Below are 23,203 nucleotides of genomic sequence, written 5' to 3' on the forward strand. Positions count from 1 at the left end.
GCTGTTTTGGGGCAAAGTGGTGCCAGGATTCCTGGGAGAAATAGGAAGGACATTAGAAAACAGGCACCAGAATTTAGTTCCTATGTTTTTCAACCCTGAAAGAATCTTCACTTTCCTGCTGGGGATTCCAATTTCATAAAGGTTTTTAAAAAATAAATATTTGTAGATTGTGGTTTTCTAATGTAAGTTTTATCAAAGGATAGCATTCTTGCCAACAAGTGCATAAAATGTGATCAGCTCACTGAATTTTTCACAAAGTGAAGGCAGCCACTGTAAGCAGCACCCAGATCCTGAAGCAAAACATGCCTTCAGGGCCTCTCACAGTCCTTGCAATCATTAACCCTTCCTTCCCCAAAGTCACATCAATTCTGACCTCCAACACCATCACTTAAAGATCTGTTGAAGAAAAACTATTGATTTGTCTTATTTTGTCCATAATAACTGGCATAGTGCCTGGCACATAATACTTGTTTAATAACTTAATACTTGTTGAATGAATGGAAGAAAGCAAACAGGTGCCTACCTTTTATAAGACAGTGGATCAAATTAACATACATCATATACTAGGGGGAAAGGGGCATTACATTGCCTGAGAACTGCGATCTGGGAATGCTAACTTGGACAAAAGTTGAAAACTCAAACTGCGAACAGAAGAGTACATTTCAGTTTTACCTTTTAACAAATATAAACAATTTGAATAAATCGAATCCTCTGCAATTTTCCTTGGGCTTTAATCAACTCCGCTCACATCATATCCACTGTAACTGTTGAGGCCAACCTCCGGAGATCTTGTTTCTCTTTCTCACTTGTAAATGGACCCATGCAGCCAAGAAATGACTATTTTCAGCCCTTCTCCACCCCACTCTGAGGCCCAGTCAGTCAGAAAACAAAATAAGAGTCACCCTCTTCCTCGGCCAAAGCATGTGATCTCTGGCCAGAGCCCTTCCCGCCCTAATGAATGAGGTAATGAGGGGCCAAATAAGGTTTCATATGTATGTCGCCTCAGAATTACAGTGTATCTTCACTGTGCTTTTAAAAAGCTGGAATTAAGAACCTAGCGCTGCCAAATCACAGCTTAGAGAGATCTGTCAACTCTAGAGATAACAAATAAAAGGAAAATCCATTTCAAGCTTTGAACTGCTGCTCCTAAATGATTCCCAGGGAAACACAAATAAATTATGTCTTCAGAGGACAGATTCATTATGAAAAACCTCATTAAGTTGGGGTTTCAAATATTTCTTTAAGATACTTCCAACCTTTAAAGGAATCGAGTCTGGAAATGGAAACTATTTTGCTTAGAGGATGAAACCCTCCAATTTACACCACCCCCCACCCCGCCCCCGAGATATGTCATGCTTTATCATAGATGAACCTTCAAAGGCAAGGTGCAGAGATAAAGGCCAGACTGGAGAAACACACAAATCCACCAAATCCATTTAGTCTACATTAAAACTAGCTTTCAAAAACAGGAGTGTTAGATCCAGAAACAAATCTAATTTGCCTGAGGAGGAAGAGCAGGTCTTTTCCCTTTTTTACTTTTTTTTCTAGTTATGTTTGATTGGAGGCCTGTAAGCAAGTATAATCTTTGCATAAACTGTTCTCTGTGTCGAATTTTCTCCACGCCTGGAGAACTTCAACTTCACCTATGAGACCCTGGCAGTCATTCGTTCTCTGAAGCTTTCCAGGTGCCTCCAAGCCCTCTCACATGTTGCAACATATAACTGATAAAGAATTGATAGAGGAATTGATTTAACAAATGAACAAATCAACAAGAAAAAGAATCCAGGGACTTCCCTGGTGGTGCAATGGTTGAGAATCCGCCTGCAACTGCAGGGGACACAGGTTCGAACCCTGGTCTGGGAAGATCTCACGTGCCGTGGAGCAACTAAGCCCGTGTGCCACAACTACTGAGCCTGCGCTCTAGAGCCCTGGAGCCACAACTACTGAAGCCCGTCTGCCTAAGAGCCCGAGATTCACAACAAGAGAAGCCACTGCAATGAGAAGCCCATGCACCACAAGGAAGAGTAGCCCCTGCTCACGGCAACTAGAGAAAGTCCGCACGCAGCAATGAAGACCCAACAACAAAGACCCAATGCAGCCAAAAATAAATAAATAAATAAATAAATAAATAAATAAATTTTAAAAAATAATAAATAAGTTCCCTCTGAGGAAGTGACATTTACAAAAAAAAAAAGAAAAAGAATCCAATAGAAAAATGGGCAATCTGCCCTTCACAGAAGAGGAAACGCAAACGGCCAATGAAAAATATGTTCAGCCTCATTAATAATCATGGACGTGCAGTTATAACTAAGTAATTAATTAATATCTAATGCAAATAGATACCACTATGTACTACCAGATTAAAATTTAAAAGCCTGACAATACCAAGTGCTAGTGTGAATGTGGAGAGAAACTCTCCCTCACTGCTAATGGGAGTGTAAACTGGTACAACTGCTTTGGAAAACAGTTCTGGCTCTTCCCTTGTGGCGCAGTGGTTAAGAATCCTCCTGCCAATGCAGGGGACACGGGTTCGAGCCCTGGTCCGGGAAGATGCCATATGCTGCGGAGCAACTAAGCCCATGCACCGCAACTACTGAGCCTGCTCTCTACAGCCTGTGAGCCACAACTACTGAAGCCCACATGCCACAGCTACGAAGCCTGCGTGCCTAGAGGCCGTGCTCCGCAACAAGAAAAGCCATCCCAATGAGAAGCCTGAGCACACAACGAAGAGTAGCCTCCGCTTGCCGCAACTAGAGAAAGTCCATGCGCAACAAAGACCCAATGCAGCCAAAAATCAATCAACCAATCAATTAAAAAAAAAACAGTTCTGCACTACTTTTTACTTTTGAACAGTCACATACCCTAAAACCCATCAACTGCACCCCTAGATGAATAACCTAGAGATGGATGAAAAAATTGGGGCTGCCAAGGGGAGAGCCTCACCACTATTCTTTTCATCTCAACAAGCCCAGAGTAAGCAGCAAACCCTATGCCATAGTGATGGATGGTTCTATCTCTGTGCACAATTACTATTGTTCTTTTCAATGAATTAAAACAGTTTCACAGAGTTGTGATTAGAAATAATGGAATATGTTTAGCACAGTTTCTAGGAATTTGTCTATTTCATCTAGGTTATCCAACTTTTTGGCATACAATTGTTCATAGCAGTCTCTTATAATCCCTTTTATTTCTCTAGAATCATTAGTAAAGTCCTCACTTTCATTTCTAATATTAGTAATTTGTGTCTTTCTTTTTTCTGTAGTCCATCTAGCTGAAGATTTTCAATTTTGAACCAATTTTTGATATCATTAATTTTCTCTTTTTTTATACTCTATTTTACTTATCTCTACTCTGGTCTTTATCATTTCCTTCCTTCTACTAGCTTTGGGTTTCATTTGTTCTTTTTCTAGATCTTCCAGTTGTAAAGCAAGAGTGTTGATTTCAATCTTCTTGTTTTTTAATATGAGCATTTATAGCTATAAATTTCTCCCCTCAGCAGTGCTTTCATTGTGTTCCATGTGTTTTGGTATATTATGTTTTCATTTTCATTAGTCTCTAAGTATTTTCTGATTTCCCTTGTGATTTTTTCCTGATTCATTGGTTGTTTAAAAATGTGTTGTTCAATTTACACAAATTTATGAATTTTTAGTCTTCTATTTCATTTATTTTTAAAATTGAAATATAATTCACATACTATACAACTGACCCATTTAAAGTTTACAATGCAGTGGGTTTAGTACATTTACAAACATGTGCAACTATTACCACAGTCATTTTTGGAACCTTTTTATCATCTCATGTAGAAACCCTATATTCCTTAGCTATCACCTCTGGTAGTAGTTTCCTAGGGTTGCCATTATAAAGTACCATAAACCAGGTGGCTTGAAACAACATAAATTGTCTCGGTTTTGGAGGCTACAAGTCTGAAATAAAGGTTTTGGCAGTGCCGTGCTCTAAGAATCTTCTGTTTTAGTCTCCTTAGGCTGCTATAAGAGAATACCACAGACTGGGTGGCTCATAAATGAATTTATTTCTCACAGTTCTGGAAGCTGGGAAGTCCAAGATCAAGGTGCGGGCAGATTTGGCGTCTGGTGAGAACCTGCTTCTTGGTTCACAGAAGGCCGTCTTTTTGTTATGTCCTCACATGGTAGAAGGGGTAAGGGATCGCTCTGATGTCCCTTTTATAAAGGCACTAATCCCATTCATGTGGGCTCAACCCTCATGACCGAATCTCCGTCCCGAAGTCCCACCTCCAAACACCCTCACATTTGTGAATAGGTTTCAACATGTGAATTTGAGAAAGACACAAACATTCAGTCTGTAACACCTTCGTCGCCTCTTCTAGCTTCTAGTTCTTTGGTTTGTAGATGCATCATTCTCATCACATGGCCATCTTTTGCCCATGTGTCTCCACACGATCTTCTCTCTGTTAGTGTCTGTGTCCAAAGTTTCCCTTTTCATAAGAACATGTTACATTGGGTTAGAGCCCACCTTAATGATCTCATTTTCACTTGATTACCTCTGTAAAGACCCTATTTCCAAACAAGACCAAATTCTGAGGTACTAGGGTTTGAACTTCAGGATCTTTGGGGAGCATACAATTCAATCCATAAGGTTAACTCTGTATCCTTTGGCTATCAGAACCCTACTCCTAGACACCCCCCACCCCACCACTAAGCAACCACTAATCTTTGTTTCTATAGATTTTCCTAAATTTTCATAGGAGTGGAATCATACAGTATGTGGTCTTTTGTGACTGGCTTCTTTCACTTAATGTTTTTGTAGTTCATCCATGTTGTAACACGTATAGGTACTTTCTTCATTTTTATGGCCAAACAGTATTTCACTGTGTGGATGTTAAAAATTTTGTTAATTCCTTGATGGACACCTTTTAGTTATTATGAGTAATGCTGTTATAACATTCATGTACAAGTTTCTGTGTGGGCAAATGATTTCATTGCTCTTGGGCATATACCAGGAATGGAATTACTGGGTCATGTGGTAATACTATGATTAATCATTTGAGAAACCACCTGATTCAGATTGTTCTCCAAAGTGACTGGATCGTTTTACATTCCCACCAGCAATGCATGAGGCTTCTAATTTCTACACCTTCTTGACAAAATTTGCTGTTATCTGACTTTTTGATTATAGCCATCCTAGTGGATGTGAAGTGGTGTCTCATAGTGGTTTTGTGTTTCCCTGATGAATAATGAGGTTGCACATCTTTCCATGTGCTTGTTTGGCATTTGTGTATCTTCTTTGGAGAAATGTCTATTCATATCCTTTGCCATTTTTCAATTGGGTCATTTATATTTTTATTATTCGGTTAAAAGTGTTCTTTATATATTCTAGGTATGTCCCTTATCAGGTATATGAGTTGTAAATATTTTCTGCTGTGTTGTCATTTCATGTTGATAGTATGATTTGAAGCAAAATTGTCTAATCTTGATGAAATCCAATTTATCTCATTTCCTTTTGTTGCTCTTGATTTTGGTGTCATATGTAAGAATTCTTTGCCAAATCCAAGGTCATGAAGATTTACCTCTATGTTTTCTAGGAGTTTAAAATTTTTGCTCTTCTATTTAGGTCTTTGATACTTTTTGAGGTGATTTTTGTACATGGTGTGACGTGGGATCCAACTTAATTTTTGCTTTTGACTGTCCAGTTGTCTCAGCACCATTTGTCAAAAGGACGATTGTTTACCCTTTGGTTGATTCTTGACACCCTTGCTGAAAATCAATTGACCATAGAAGCATAGGTTTATTTCTGAACTCTCTTTGTCTGGATAACTGTTGCTTTCTAGTAAATTGTGAAACTGAAAAATACATCTGCCTACTTAATTGTTGCACATTTTCTCTTAGCCTCTGCTCATTTTTCTTCATTCTTTTTTCTCTGTTCAACCTGCATAATCACTATCAATCTATCTTCAAGTTCACTAATTCTCTCTTCTGCCAGTTTAAATCTACTGTTGAGTCACTCTAGTGAATTGCTTATTTGTTATTGTACTTTTCAACTCCAGAATTTCCATATAGTTAACATTTTTCTTTTTATTGATATACTTAATTTGATAAGACATTGTCATTGCATCTTTAATTCCTTAATCAAGTTTTCCTTTAGTTCTGTGAACATATTGATAATGGGTAATTCAAAATATTTTTCTGTTAAATCTGACAACTAGTAGCTCTCACAGGCAGTTTCTGCTGCCTTCATTATTTTCAGTGTAGGAGTCATACTTTCCAATTTCTTTGCATCTCCTAATTTTTTTGCTGGAAATGGCACATTTTAGATAACATTGTAGCAACTTTGGGTACTGGTTCACCATCTTCTGGGGCTTATTTCCTTACTTAGTGACTGGCTGGATTATTTTAGTGAAATCTGTGCCCCACCCCATCCCCCAGTGTTAGATAAGTTGGATGCTCCTCTTCAGCGAGGCACAGCTCTAGGTGTGCCCCACAGTCACTCTGGGAGAACAGTGGTGGTGTTAGGGCTCTCTTCTCTTTCCTCGACCCTACAACCAGCTGTCAAACTCCATTAATAGCTGGTTGACTGCTCTATTATTTATATCAATGCCCAGAGCAAAAATTCCTGCACAAACTAATTTAATCAAAGTATGGCTTTTTTGATGGGGATGGAAGTTTCTGAGGTGTTTGATATTTGTTCTAACCCAAGGTGGGCTTCTTCCAGGTGTCTTATTGCTCCGTTCTCGCCTGAAAACTAGCCAGCCTATAGACTATATCTTCATTAGTTCCATGGACCTCTTCCCAATTCCCTATACAACCTCCACTGTTTTTTTTTTTTTTTTTTTTTGGTACCCGTTGCGGAGCACAGGCTCCGGACTCGCAGGCCCATCGGCCATGCCTCACGGGCCCAGCCGCTCCGCGGCATGTGGGATCCTCCCAGACCGGGGCGCGAACCCGATTCCCCTGCATTGGCAGGCGGACGCGCAACCACTGCGCCACCAGGGAAGCCCATCCACTGTTTTTGAGAATGCTCTTAGGTTTAGATTTCTCCATGTTGTGAACGAAGCCGGTTCCTTTGAGAAGTGATTAGGAGCTATTTGTTTGACATGTTTCTCTCCCCTCCTCCCTCCCAAACAAAATCTCGGAGCCAGGGCTCTGGAGCGGGAATGATGGCAAATTTCTGAGTAACACTTGTGCCCTAGGAGCTAAACGTGGTAGAGGCGGCAGTAGCTCAAGATCCTCTTGGCTTGCTTCTCCTGGGGTGGAACCACCACCTCATGAGCTAGAGGAAGGGCTATCAAGGCTCCACTATTCTCAGCATGCCCGGTCCAAGGCGGAGCCTCCATCCCACAAGTGGGGCTGGGGAGGAAGGAGACAGCCCGCACCTCTTGACCACACTGACCTGGGACCTAGCTTTCAGCAAAACGCAGTTGTGGGCATGGTAAGAAACCACTGAAGTCTTGCTCCTCCTGGAAAGAAAGCCCTCTGGCTGGGAGATGGAGGGTCAAGTGAGCACAGGGTTCTTGGCTGCAGCAGTCTGGACTGGGGTCTCTGCCTTACTGAGCTGGGAGGTCGGAGGGGGACAATGAGGTTTGGTTTAAAATGCCACAGATCCTAAACTTTCTTACAGAATTTTCATGAATAGATATTTCATTTACTGTTTGTCCTTAGGACCATTCCAAGAGGTTTTAAATGACTGCTTTTAATACTTCTCACCAGCTACTGGGGAGCAGGGTCAGCAGAGCTCCTCAGGCTATCTCAGCAAAAGTTGATCTCCCTCCACATTTTTTTTTTAAACAAACATCATCATGGAATTAATTTTCTTTATTGACCACACCGTGCAGCATGCAGGATCTTAGTTCCCTGCAGGGATTGAACCCCCGTGCCCCCTGCAGTGGAAGCACCAAGTCCTAACCACTGACTGCCAGGGAATTCCACTTTTTAAACATTTAATTTATTTTTGGCTGCGTTGGGTCTTAGTTGCTGCATGCAGGCTTTCTCTAGTTGTGGTGAGTGGGGGCTACTCTTCATTGCGGTACGCGGGTTTCTCATTGCGGTGGCTTCTCTTGTTGCAGAGAACGGACTCCAGGCTCGAGGGCTCAGTACTTGTGACTTGCAGGGTCTAGAGCGCAGGCTCAGTAGCTGTGGTGCACGGGCTGTTGCTCTGCAGCATGTGCGATCTTCCTGGACCAGGGCTCGAACCTGTGTCCCCTGCATTGGCAGGCGGATTCTCCACCACCGGGCCACCAGGGAACCCCCTCCCCCCCACCCCCCACTTAATTCTTAAAGCATAGGTTTGATTAGGACTGCTGGAAAACTTGTAGTTACTTGTACTGATTCAGTATTTCCTTAAAAGCCCAAAGCTTTAGAGGTCTGCTCCCAAATTAGATGTAATTTTATTTCCCATTGCACTCGAGTCAGACTGAGCTTCTTCCAAAGACATGCTCTTTTGTCTCATTGTCTTCACTTATAGTGTCCTTTCAGCTCCTCCTTCCCCAAACTGCAGCATACATAAATCCTACATACCCATCAAGGCCCAGTTTCAGTGTCACATGCTCTGTCATCTCTCTGCAATTCATACTTACCTCTAGTCAGATTTAGTGATCATATCGTCTGTCCCTGTAATTGCCTAACAAAGGGAAGAAAGTGATATCCATTGGAAACTCACCAAATGCCAGACCCTATACTAATCATTCAACTAACCTTACAAAATAGGTACAATTATCCTCATTTTAAAGATGAGAAAAACTGAGATACAGACAGGTTAAATAATTTGTCCTAGTCATAAAGCGGGTAAGTGTTAAAGCCTAGATTAGCATAGGCAGAGCTTACACAATGCTTCTTTAGCTCGGGGATCAAACATGTATGAAAAGAATATATGTAAATGTTTTACTCGGCATATAGAAGCTATTATCTTCTTCCACAGGTCAGATACACTGGTTTGCAAAAAGCACATACATGTATTTGCTAAATTAATGAATTTATGAATGTTCCAATAAAAACCATTCTGTATTTCAAACAACTAAGGACAACTACTTTTTAATTTTACATTTTGAAACATCCCAATAATCATATTTATAAATGTCTTATGAAACTGGCACTCCATTCTAACCAATAATCTATATTCTATTATAAAAACATCAATCAGCACATGAATATTTAACACAAATGTAGCCAAAGCTCAATATACTATTACTTTTAAACACATATGATTGTTTTTTTAAATGATTCTTTTGACTTTTCATTAACATTTGATACAGGGATCACTGTTGAACTGTCAGCAGTTCTCTTTTTTCTTTTTTTTTTTTTTTTTGGCCGCACCCCACAGCTTGCAGAATCTCAGTTCCCCGACCAGGGATTGAACCCAGGCCACAGCTGTGAAAGCCCAGAATCCTAACCACTAGGCCACCAGGGAACTCCCAGCAATTCTTCGTACAAGAGATTCACCCTGCAAAACTACTGAAGAAGAGAAGTATGCAATATGCTTAACAAATCAAGACATAATTGTAGTCTACGAAAACATGGAAGTAAATTTTTTCACTAAATTTGGTAGTCATTTATCAATATATCACAGAACTAGTGAAATCAGAGGAAATACAAAGTAAAAGATTCCTCTTCTAAATATCCTCCTATAATTTCTAGCCCAACATAACAAATGGTCTTGTATAAAGTATAAAAGTGGATTCCAATTATGTCTAATTATACCTAATAAAAAATTCAAATCTCCACCACTGGACTATCAAATAAATAGGTCAAGGTACATAATTTTTTTTTTTTTTTTTTTTTTTTTTTTTTGTGGTATGCGGGCCTCCCTCTGTTGCGGCCTCTCCCGTTGTGGAGCACAGGCTCCGGACGCGCAGGCTCATTGGCCATGGCTCACGGGCCCAGCCACTCCGCGGCACGTGGGATCCTCCCAGACCGGGGCGCGAACCCGGTTCCCCTGCATCGGCAGACGGACGCGCAACCACTGCGCCACCAGGGAAGCCCCCATAATTTTTTATTTCCACTAAAATGAAAACATAGAAAAATGAAATGCTATGTTCCACTTCCACCAAGAATTTAACAAGAGGTTAAGAGTAACTGAGGAGAAACACAAGTGAAAAAGATGTAAGCAAATTCTATTAGTAAGATTTAAATATGGTACTACACAAAGATATAAATATTTTCTAGTCCATGTTATTTGTTTTATTGGAGTGTGGTCTAAGAATCAGAATACTAGGAATTTATATTATCAGACATTATTTTACTTTGAAATTAGGCTTCCTAACATTAAAAAAATATAACTAATGTCTCTTTATTGCTTGTCACTTGGGATAGTGATTCTTTAACACTAATTTGATCTCTCTCCAAAATAAATAGTATTTTCAGATACTCAAGTTATTGATGAATTCATAAATGAAATAACTGCTTGCATAAGGTGAGATGTGGAGAAACTTTACCTTATATTTAAAATAATTAATATTTTAAGGCCAAGTGTCCTACCATGAATTTTAATGCTGCTAACCTATCCCTAAACATATACCTGCTAAAAAGAAGCAACCTCTTTTTGAAGTCAAAAGAGGTACTATGTGTTGAAAAAAAAAAAGAGAAATAATATGAAATTAACATGTATAAAAGTAAATTTGTAAATATAATTACATAACCATGAAGAGATGATACCATGAAAATGTTTAGCAGATATAACTGAAAAGACATTATGACAGTAGAAAAATGATAGAAATTAAAACTTTTTTTACTAAAAAGTATTATGTGAAAGTTACATACTAAAAACATTAATCCTACCCATTTCATAATGACTGTAAGTAACCAAGTCATAACCTCAAGAAGTTAAAAAACTCAGCAGGTGAAACTTACTTTTCTGGCACTAATAGTTAACAGTTAATAAGTAGTTGTTTTACTTATAAGGAATCCAATCTTTCTTTTAGTTAATTCTTATTTCTGCCATTTTGTTTCCTTCTTCAACAAAACAGTTAAATGACTTCCAATTATAAAGAGAGGTTAAATATCATAATATTTTACCAAGGTAACTTTTATGGAGCTTTAGATTTTAAAAAAGGAAAACACACCTATTCAACAGGGAAGAAACAATCTTCTTTATTAACCTCACTGTATAGTCAGAAAGGATTAAAAAACACACACATTTCCTGGGCCACAAAACTGTACCAAAAGTATTTCCTTATAAAATAACTTCACAATCCAATAGTCCTGGACTGACACAAAGATATATATTGACATACAATCGCATGAATTAATAACAATTCAAATGTTTTTGCAGCAACTTTCTAGTAGACCCTTATTCCCTTAATGAGGGAGTGTACAACTTCTTTAACCCCTTAAAAATAGTAATAAAAAATTACAAAATAACGTAAACATAGAATTAAGGCTGAGACTATATAATCTAGTATTAATAAAGTCAAACAATACTTATAAAATTGCTGCTGCTGCATATTATATATATATACATATATATATATACAGGATAAGTCTTTAGAAATTTAAAATGCTACTGCTGTCACAAGTCTACCCATCACTTTAATGTTTTTCCATATATCTTAACATCTGAATTCCCAGATACCTGTGCTTATCTACGTTTATTCTGAATTCTTAAAAGTTTCCTTGCATATTTACAATTAAATACCTAACCTCTAGAACTTTCCTTAAACACAACAGACATAACAGTTATGTTAAATAAATTCACACAAAAGTAATAAAAAGGTTTGCTTTCAAGAAATAGTTCTAGCATATTCATGATAAACATACTGAAAAATAGTACATACACTTTTCTTCAGGATTAATAAATGCTATGTGTCAGTTTTGCAGTCACTACCATAGTTGCATATCTCTGACACACCTGCAAGATAATGACAACCAAAGGGCATGATGACTGGAAGAATTCCAGTAAACCCATATTGTTCGGTGAGATTCACAAAACTGAATGGTTGCTTCCAGCGCCATCTGGCTAGACATGGAAATACATGTCTAGATACTTGTTATCATCCCCGGAAGTATTCGTCTGTAAGTCACCCTCTTGGTCTTCTGAAACAGAGCTGCAGAAGGCGGGCATTCTTAGTGAGACCAATGGCCCCCTCTTCTGTCACCTCTCACACATCTGTTTTGGTTATAATCCTGATCAAAATGGAAAAAAAACACAGTTAATTTTATGTACCAAAGTTCTCCTTTCTTGTAACTCCCTCATCAGACCTGGATGGTTAAATATCCAGTGGAACTATGTTCTACTAATTATAATAATTCTTGGTATAAACAGACAAACCCTTATATATAACCACTTCTTTCACATGTATGCAACAAACAAACAAAAGTTTAACATAAAAACAGTAGTTAACATATACAGAGGAAGGGATAAATAATTTGTAGCACAGTTGTCTGGAATGGTGTATCCCAGACCCAAATTCTGCAGATTTTTGCCTATTTTCCCCTTTCCTAAAATGAAATGACCATTTAAAAAATTAACAAGAATTACAATGCTCATTAGAGAAAAGTCACAAAACAAAGACAAGCAAAAGGAAAAACACTTAAAAATACCCACAATTCCATTCAGGTAGAGATGAACAGAATGAACATTTTAGTATATATTTATGCAGATATTTCCTTATTCAGATATACTTTATTTTTTAATAATAGTTCCCTGAAATGCCATCTCTAAATAGAAGACACACAATTTTGATAAAGAGCTATTTTGTAATCTTTATTAGTAGAAAATCAATTAGAAAACTGAAGCCTCTACTGAAGAAAATGAGTCTATTGCATAGTATATATTGCTAAGTATATTTTGTTGATTCTAAAATCCACATTTTTCCACATTTAACATCTCTGAAATCTACCTTATGTCATGAGTTAATTTGCAGTGTTTTCTTTTAATGTTTCATGAAAAATGGTGTTTCTAATAATTACTGACATCCTACAGTTGATGAAATATGGTATATAATCCCTATAAAAGCTAACAATATATAAATAGGCAACAGCCACATACAAATATAAATAACATATAAACACACACACAATATGTTACTATTTCCTACTACTGAACTTGTTTCCAATTGTATGGATGAAATATATCACTACTTCAGTACTGTTAAAGATACTTTAATTTCAAGTGCTCTAACATTTTTGATATGGTGTGATTTATGGAGAACAGGCAGAGATTGGGGCAGAAGCTGGGTATGAGGAAATTACTAATTAAACAGTGACTTAAATTTTAAACTGAAATTTAAAGTGGTTTTAAATTTCCCAAAGGTAAGCAGGATGCAAAAGGGAAACCATAGGCTAGAATACACCAAATTTGCAACCTAAATCTTCTCACCTGCCACCACAAAGCTAGACGTTTGTTTTCTGTGTGCCAAAAGCTGTACTGCCAATATGGTCTCTCTCTCTCTATGAAAACATTTACACTCCTCCTCTTCTTTTTTTTTTTTTTTTTTTTTTGTGGTATGCGGGCCTCCCTCTGCTGCGGCCTCTCCCGTTGCGGAGCACAGGCTCCGGAGCGCAGGCCCAGCGGCCATGGCTCACGGGCCCAGCAGCTCCGCGGCACGTGGGATCCTCCCAGACCGGGGCGCGAACCCGGTTCCCCTGCATCGGCAGGCGGACGCGCAACCACTGCGCCACCAGGGAAGCCCTCCTCCTCTTCTTGATATTCTACAGTTTTGCTATGAATTATCTTGGTATATCTTTTGTTAGTCATTCTGCTGGGCGTTCAATGGACCCTTTCATCCCTGGGAATTCTCTTCCACATGATTTTTCTTCTCCATTTTCTTCTTTCTAGGATTCCTGATAGTCTCAGTTGGTTCTCTACATCTTCTCTCCTTTCTCTTCACATATATTCCCTATTTTTCTGGGAAGTTTCCTTTAACTTTAGTCCTTTGAATTTTTTTCCCCCTCCTCGCCTGGCTTCCCCCACCCTTAGTCCTTTGAATTTTTAAATTTCAGCAACAGTATTTGTAATCTGTAATCTTGCCCTGGCTGTTTTTTTCTCCTAATACCCTCTTAGTTTCATGAAGATAACTCCTTCTGCAATCTAATTAGGAATTATGTACAGTTTTTAATAGAGTTCGGTTGAATCATCTTCCAGGGTTGGTTTTGCTATTTATCTTGGATCTCCCCTCACATGTTGTTGACTCCCCTCATATGTGTGATGTCTCTTGGTTATACGATTACATTTAAGAAAGAGGACTGTGCTGCTGGCCTGGATTTCTTCTGTTGTTATAAAAATAGAACTGTTTTCCCATTAAGGCTCCTCTCTGAGTGGAAATTTTAAGGGATAGTGGGGGCAGGGGCATGGACAAACAGGCTTTGCTTTAAGGGTGTGGCTGGAGAGCCAACTAGTAGGTTGCTAGTCCCTAGATGCTGGCAATAGACAAGCCTCTAGGGTGCCAACAAGTACACCAGAAGCCAATATACCAACATTTAACTAACTAATTACCATCACTATCTAACTTACTGGTGGGAGCTTTAATACCTGGAACAAGGGAACAAAGCTCTCAAAGTTTGGGGTTGAAAATTTGGCATGTTCTAGGCTAGGTTTCCTCTCCTTTTTCATTCTGCTCCCATCCTTCCTGTTTTGGGCTGGACTTCTCTGACTGAGTCCAGGGTTCCACCAGGCACTGTGTCCCACTGTCTCTCGACTATTCCCAGTACCTTCTCCTTTAGTATATTCCAGCCTTGTTTCTATCCTGTAATTCCCAGAAAACCTCAATCAAATGTGAAGGCAGAAGGAAGACCGTTTCAGACATGCAAGGGCTCCAGTTTCTTTCTACACACTTTTCATAAGGAAGTTATGAGAGAAAGACAGACAAGGAATCCAAGAAACAATGGATTCAACCCAAGAGAGCAGCCAAGGAGGACCCAGAAGGCCTACATGCTTACTAGTTACTAAAGCAGGTGGAAGAATACATGATCAAGTTACACAGTGAAGGAAAAAAGAAAATTAGAAACTCCACAGACGTTAACAACATCCAAGAAACAGTCTAAATAAGAACTGGATTAAAATTTAACATGATTTTAAGAACTGATACAGTATAGAAGATTTATTTGACTTTCATGCTTGGAACACTGACTGGCGGCCTAAGTAAGGGTCATGATGTTAGAACCTTGCAGAGAGGGAAATATAATCCTAGCACACACTTTGCCTACACTAAATATTTACACAGCCATAATAATATATGTTGTTTATCACCTTCTACCTTTAAAAAAAGCATGGAGGACTGGGTTGATGGTTACAGGAGAGAATATAACTAAATAATCACGAGAAAGGGTAAGTTCTAAAATAATTCAGAACAATTTAGTCCAAAAGTCATGAGGTGGGCCAAGCAAGACAGACCTCCACACCAAGGTGTTGGGTGGGCTGTGCTGTCTGAAAGCTGATAAAACAAGACCGACATAATGTATACAAAAAATGGAGGCAACAACAGAATAACCAGAACAGTTAAAACAAAGGTTGCCTCTGGGAAACGGGATGGGGTAAGGATACAGAGGAGCAAGATTTCATCCTCATAAGCTCTTTCAATACCTGTGCTGTCCAATCTGGTAGCCACTAGCCTCGTGTGGCTCCAGAGCACTTGCAATGTAGCTAATCCTAATAGAGATTTGCTGTCTTCTGAATTTTGTGTTCAATAAAATATACTATTAGAATTAATCTCGCTGTTTCTTTTAAAATGGCTCCTAGAAAATTTTAAATTACATGTGTGGTTCACATTTTATAGTACAACACTAAATCTATACACCAATTCATTTATATACATGTATTACTTTAATTAAAATGATACTATTACTAACAACTTAAATATAAACTAAAACTAAAAAAGAAACTTTAGCCCATACCACCTCTGAATTGCTACAAAACCTTAAATAACAAGATCCAAATTAATGACATCATTTGTAGTTCTGAAGAACTGTAAGGTCCTAGGCTAATTCAGTGCTGAGGCTGCAGGGTAGCCTCAAGAATATGTACTTTAAAACTGCTTGACAGGAATTTCCTCACTTGGTCTTTTAAAAAACTGGAAAAATGTTTCCCATCTTCCATAAAACACTTCTTTAAAAATTATGGCAAGCCTACAGAAAAGCAGAAGAAATAATATTATTTTGCCCACTCTTATTTTGATTTGCTGTCACTTTTTTTTTCATCCTGTCGTGTTTTAGAGTATATCCCAGACATCATGTTATTCAACTGGTAAATACCTCAGTACACATTTCTAACTGTATAGTTATCTTACTATAAGCTCTATGATGCTGTTATACACAAAATGCACAATTCCTTAATATATCTAATATCCACGTGATTTAAAAATTTCTCCAAATTTTTTCAAAATTGCATTTTAAAGATTCAAATCCATATCCAAACAAGGTCTACAATTTGCATTTGATTGTTACACCTTTCAGTTTTATTCTATAACAAACAGTTCATCCTTCTCCCTATGCTTCTTTTATGTCATTAATTTATTAACAAAACCAGTCATTTGTCCTGTACAATGTTACATTCTTGACATTCTAGATTTGGCTAATTGCTTCCTGGTGGCATCATTTAACTTGTTCCTAAATTTCCCTTATTTCCTGTACACCTGGAGTTAAACTGAAGGCCCTTCTCAAATTCATGAGAGATTTAAGCTTTAATACCTTAAGGTATCTATTATATGCAATGAATTAACCTCCTTCCTGCACATCTAGAATGTTAGATGAAGTATCCTGGGGAAAAGTTACCCAGTTTTCTGCAGTGCTTATTTCCTGCACAGAACCCCAGCTGAGAAAGGCTGACTGGAAACTTCATTAGATTCAGGTTATTTCTCTACTGAATCACATAATAGCAAATATCCTGCTTTTTAATCAGTGGGTTCAGGAATGTCCATCTGATCTTTCCATTATTATCATTACTATCATTTTTTTTCAGGCAAGGCTTTATTGGGGCCCCTCCTACAGCAGGGGGGCCATTATTATTAAGTTCTCCCCTCAACTTTTTACCTAGTCATTTGGGTATCCATTGATTATTATTTCCTAAATCTATTATTTTATTAGGAGTGGCCAAAATGTGTTTTAATTTTATCATGCTTCTTATACTTTATTCTTACATAAAGAACTTTATAAAGAAGACCTTCTATAAAAAACTTTCTCCAATTATTTGGTTACCCTGAAAGTTCATATAAGAATGAATGAACATGTCTTTTCTATATGAATATATCAATGAGTTGGTGTCATTATCTCACCATTTTTTTGCAAGATACTATTTTGGGGAGGGGCATACTATGGATTCAGTCTACCTTTCCAACCACGTCTTGGGACTTTCTCCCTCTCCCTCTACCTCTTATTTTAGACTCACAAGCATCTTTTCAGCTCCTCAAATATGCCAGGCTTGTTATTTTCTCAGAGCTTTCATACCTATTCTCCCTCTGACTGAAACCAATCCCTACATGGCTGGCTTCTCATCCTTCAGTTCTCTGTTAAAATGCATCTTTCCCGACAACCAACATCGTTTTCCCATTATCCTACATCACTTCATCCTTTGTTCTTTTTTTTAAAAAAATTTATTTTTGGCTGTGTTGGGTCTTTGTTGCTGTGTGCGGGCTTTCTCTAATTGTGATGAGCCGGGGCTACTCTTCGTTGCGGTGTGCGGGCTTCTCATTGCGATGGCTTCTCTTGCTGCGGAGCACGGGCTCTAGGCATGTGGGCTTCAGTAGTTGTGGCATACGGGCTCAGTAGTTGTGGCGCACGGGCCTAGTTGCTCTGCTGCATGTGGGATCTTCCCGGACCAGGGCTTGAACCCGTGTCCCCTGCACTGGCAGACGGATTCTTAACCACTGCGCCACCAGGGAAGTCCTATCCTTTGTTCTTTTGTAAAACTTAACATTATTCTATATTTTTACATATAGAAAAAGGTTTACTTTTTTTGAATTGTCCTTCTTCTGCACAGGACTGCAGACCTCCTATGGGGGCAAGACCATGTCACTTTTATTCACCCAGCAACGTACAGCACAAAATAATCAAATGGTTACTGAATAAATGTAGAATATGTAGATGGATAGGGAATAGAATCCCAATTATATCAAGGTCTCAAAGGAACTCCTCAAAGGTCAATACGAGAAACTTATTCAGGCAGAGTCTATATTTGAACCTTTTGAAATAATGTATAATAAATCCCAGTACTGTGGTATCTTTCTGTGGGATGGCCTTACTAGCATCTATTCTGAAACAGACAATTTTCTTCACTGAGTTAGGATGCAGATGGCTTTGTTGGCTTCTTGGTGAGCTATATAAATGGTATATGATTTTCCAAACCACATATCATAAGCAACTTTTATATGAGTAATGTACAAATGATTCTGCATATTCTATATTCTATACTTAAGCTGCTGATCCTATGAAGCAGAATGCAGTGTATTAGAAAGTTTCCAAATAATTTCCAAAAAACATTTAGAAAACTGGAGCATCCTAGGAGAAAATAATGATTACATCTTATCTTCATTATCCATCATCACTCAGTTCAGTTAAAAAGAAACAAAATTAATTCTGGTTCAAGGTGGGTAAAATACCCTCATGCTATATTTAAAGTATAAAGAGCCAAAACCTTGACAAACTAAGCAATCGTAACTTTCGGGTCATAGTAGACTCACCTATTTTGTCTTGTAGCTTCTCTTCTCATTCTCTTAGGAGGAACTGGACAGTCTGTCATTGGATGACGCAGTGAGTCATTACACTTACGTGTGGGAGTCATACCTGTAAAGACAGAAAACGTAGAAAATTAACCTTTAAAAGACTGGAATTATTATAAGCAATAAAAGTGAATGTCTTAATTTATAGAAGAGTAATTAATAAATAATACTGAGAATGCTTCTTACTACTCTTGCTGACCGATCAGCTTACAAACAGCTTACAAACATTTGTCAGTTCACTTGGAGGTCAAGAGTGTCTGTAATTTAAGTTCTGGATCATTCGCATTCTTTCTTCTTGTAGCTGAACTCTCTAACAATGAACGCTATCTTCATGCAGAGAAAGATGTTAACAGAAAGTACAATACCTAGTTTTTGCTCTATCAGTTTGAGATTCTTCTCTTGTTCATCAAGTTCCTGTTTTTTCTTCTTCATATCTGGAGTGTGAAGGTATTCCAACTGCCCGTTAAGGTCCTTGTTCACACTGCCCAACCTGCACACAGCAGTGCGGTACTGCTGAAGAAGATCTGCAAAGAAACCAAAGACATTCGATTAAAAGTACTGATATTACATCAAAGCAGTGTTTTAGGAAAGAATAATCAGCAACACTGACTGTTGTTATAGTAACATGTGGGAACTACTTTTAACGTTCAGTGTAAACAAATAAACAAATAAAATAAAAAAGCACAGTTTAGACCCCAGCACAAGACTGGTGCTTGTTAAATATTAATTTTCTTCAGCTGCTTGACTTTAATAAACTTCTGTGTCAGGAAAGAGTTTTCTATATAAAAGCACTCTGAATTAAATCACTCTCTCAGTGTTTACATCCTGTTTGATACTCAGTATTAAATCTAACTCCACACAAATTTGTGAGAAGGGGAAGAATGCACTAAATATAGCATTATTAGAAAATCCCTGCTTCCCAGTACTGAGGAACCTAGTGGCAGGGCAGGAATAAAGATGCAGACGTAGAGAATGTACTTGAGGGCACGGGGTGGGGAAGGGGAAGTTGGGATGAAGTGAGAGAGTAGCTGACACACATACACTACCAAATGTAAAATGGATGGCTAGCAGGAAGCTGCTACATAGCACAAGGAGATAAACTTGATGCTCTGTGACTACCTAGAGGGATGGGATAGGGAGGGTGGGAGGGAGGCTCAAGAGGGAGGGGATATGGGGATATATGTATACATATAGCTGATTCACTTTGTTGTACAAGGGAGGGTGGGAGGTAGGCTCAAGAGGGAGGGGATATGGGGATATATGTATACATATAGCTGATTCACTTTGTTGTACAGCAGAAACTAACATTGTAACAACACTGTAAAGCATTTATATTCCAATAAAGATGTGAAAGAAAAAAAAAAGAAAATCACTGCTTCCAACAGACATGATCATTACCTTAAACACAGCTTTCAAAAACACTCTTGGATACTTAATTTTCAGAAAGCTTAACTTCCATTACTTTGTTTAAAAACGTATTACACTGGTCAAGTTTGAGACTATTTATTGCCTGTTTGTATGATTTATTAGACACCAAAAATTAAATACATTGACTATACTTTAGTCCAGGGGTCAGCAAACTATGTAGTCCATGGGCCAAGAATGGCTTATACAGTTTTAAATGATTACATTCTAAATGGTTACATAAATATGTTCATAACACCCTCAATTTTGCCTTCTGGCTCACAGAGCCTAAAATATTTACTATCTGACCCTCTGAGACTCTAGTCACACAAAGATTATCAATATTCATGGGAATGGGCATACAAACACCCAAATGTTTAATAAATATACACAGTGGGTTTACATATAAAACTGTAGAAGAAATTATTTGAGTCAGGGTACACGAGATATGAGATATTCTATACTTTAAGGGTCAATAACAGTATTTTTAAAAAACTATCAAGCATTCTGGGAATGAGTGAACAAACACACCTGTGAACACTTAGGAGAATATTCATATATTTAAATATGAATTCCATATGTGTAACTGAGTGATGACAAGGTCCTTATGTTTCTTAATTCTTTATGATTTATTGGGAACACAAAGGTAACTAAAAATGTCTGGTTTTCTGGTTTGACAGTATTTCTAATTTCATGTTAAAGTTATGTTTTCTATATGCATAAAATTATATTTATTTTGTATGTGAATGAGTTACAAAATTATGTTCAGATCCGTATGTCAGGGATGCTGCCTAATTCAGAAGACGATACACAAAAATTGCAAGTCGCTAACGGTTGAAATCCTACTGCTTAACATAATAAGTTAGTTATGAGGTTCTTTTACCTTTTAAATACTCAAGAAAAAGTATGTTCAAAAGCTTTAACAGAACATTAAGTCAACTCGTTATTTATAAACAAAGAAGGATTATTAAATACTTCCCATTAAATGGAGCACTAATATTAAGTTCGTATTTTATGCATAAGGTGGACAGAAGCAACTTAATTTAATATGCCTTAGCAATTCCCATTTTTTTTGTATATGAAATGTAATTTCTATTTACCATAGTGTCTATAAAAGTCTTTTCTAAGTCATTAATAAAATTTTGCCAAAGAGAAAAACTAAAAATTCATATTTAATTCTGTTTATAAATGATTTTAGAGCTCTAACATTATATATTGTCTGAAAATTTTAATTATCTAGGAAAAAAACTAATGATGCTTTACTGTGAAAACAGCAAAATACTTTAAAATAAAAAATTAGGGACTTTCAGGGTGGTCCAGTGGGTAAGAATCCGCGCTCCCAATACAGGGGGCTGGGGTGCAATCCCTGGTCAGGGAACTAGATCCCACATGCATGCTGCAACTACGAGCTCGCATGCCACAACAAAGACCCTGTGTGCCGCAACTAAAACACAGTGCAGCCTAAATAAATACATAAATATTAAAAAAAAAAAAAGTTAGTGTAGCTTAAAATAAAATAAAATTAAATTAAAATTTAGTTCATGTAAAGGGACAAAAGCTCAAATTACAAGTGTGTTTATTTCTCTATGCTATGCATTAAGAAAGATATATAGATTATTTCAATGTATCCAGGGGTAGACTCTTCGGGAACAAATCAGAGCAGAAGTTCTCGTAAATTTTGTCACCTAATTTTTAGGTGACACACTGTTCACTGAGGCAGATATGGAAAAATATATAGAAAAGGATAACGGAGAAGTAAATTATCTCAATTATGTAATTCAGGAAAAAAACATTTTTCTTTCTACTCTTTTGTGCACTGTGCAAATGAACACATACTGTCCTGAACTTGGCAAAGTTATCTAACTTTTTTTTTTAAACATCTTTATTGGAGTATAATTGCCTTACATATCTAACATTTTTGAGGTTGAAATTCCTCATCTGTAAAATGAGGAGAACAGCAGTAAATGAAATAATTCAAGTGACAACCTTAACAATGTATGTGGGACATAATAAGCCCTCAAATAGTAACTATTATTATTCTCTTGAAAATTGCTTATTCATGTTATCCACCCATTTTTCTATTAGTCTTTGTCTTTTTTCTTGATTTTTAAAGGTTGCTTTTAATAATAAGACTATAACACCTTTGTCTACCATATAGGCAGTTTTCCCCAGTTTGTCATTTGTCCTTCCATTTTCTTCAGGGTGCTTTAAAATTTTTATGTAAACTTAAAAAAAACTATAAAATGTTTTCTCACATGTGCCAGTACTTGTCTGTCAAAAAGCCCTTCTCTCCAAGGTGGGTGTTTCTATTTTAGATAGGCTGATCAGGGAAGTCCCTGAAGGTGTGACATTAAAGTAGAGAACTGGAAAGAAAAGAATCAAGCCATGAACATATCTGGGGCAAAACCATTGTAGATAAGGGAACATTAAAATAAAGTGTTTCTTTCAAGATTAAACTTTCTTATTTCTATTCAACTGTGCTAAGAACTTCCTGAACACAGCTGAAGAATGGTGGTACCTATAAGTTTTCTTTGCCTGTGCCGTTTTGGGAAATAGGTTTGTTATTAGTTTCATAAGATGCCCTGAGTGATCTCCATATTTATCTATACTCTGCAACAAATTATATTTGAAATTCACTTATGAAAAACCTATAGGATGGAGTTAACTTTTTGAACACTTCTTCAGGCAATGGTCTCTAAAAGTTTTCTTCCTTATTTAAATCAATTTTGTTCATTTGCAATTTTCTAGAATTTAGTCCACTTTATTTGGACATGCTAAATGTATTTATAATATTATGAAAACCTAAGAAATCTCTATATCTGAATGCATCCTTTGAGCCATTACTCCTATTGTATTTATTTTTGCCCAAAGACCGTCTTTACGAATTATATATTCAATACAAGGGTTTTCTTTTTTTGCAATCCATTTGGTTGTACTTGTTTCTTGAGATGTATTTTTTCCCTCTCATTTGAGTTGAATGGTTAATTTGTTTTTCTCATTTAATAATAAAAGCGTTAAGCCTGTAGGTTTACATTTGATCTCAGCTGTCTTCATGCCTCCTATGTATAATGTGTAATATTCTCATTCTTTTTGATATTTAAACTTTTTTTTTTTTTTTTTTTTTTTTGTTTGTACGTGGGCCTCTCACTGTTGTGGCCTCTCCCATTGCGGAGCACAGGCTCC

The 23,203-nt window shown here is 37.5% G+C and overlaps 1 protein-coding gene across 2 annotated transcripts in view; it reads right to left on the reverse strand.

The window, feature by feature from the left end:
• Positions 1-11,035: 11,035 nt before the first annotated feature.
• Positions 11,036-23,203, reverse strand: part of SMCHD1 (structural maintenance of chromosomes flexible hinge domain containing 1) — a 125,371-nt gene continuing 113,203 nt past the window's right edge. For both annotated transcript variants that reach the window (XM_007126742.4, XM_055080780.1), the window contains 3 exons: positions 18,982-19,140; positions 18,578-18,680; positions 11,036-12,089 (listed from right to left, as the gene is read on the reverse strand). In XM_007126742.4, the coding sequence (XP_007126804.1) occupies positions 12,065-12,089; positions 18,578-18,680; positions 18,982-19,140 (287 nt within the window). In that variant the 3' untranslated portion in view covers positions 11,036-12,064. The remainder of the gene's footprint in view (positions 12,090-18,577; positions 18,681-18,981; positions 19,141-23,203) is intronic.

This window comes from Physeter macrocephalus, chromosome 19, assembly GCF_002837175.3.
Source record: "Physeter macrocephalus isolate SW-GA chromosome 19, ASM283717v5, whole genome shotgun sequence".
Taxonomy (NCBI): domain Eukaryota; kingdom Metazoa; phylum Chordata; class Mammalia; order Artiodactyla; family Physeteridae; genus Physeter; species Physeter macrocephalus.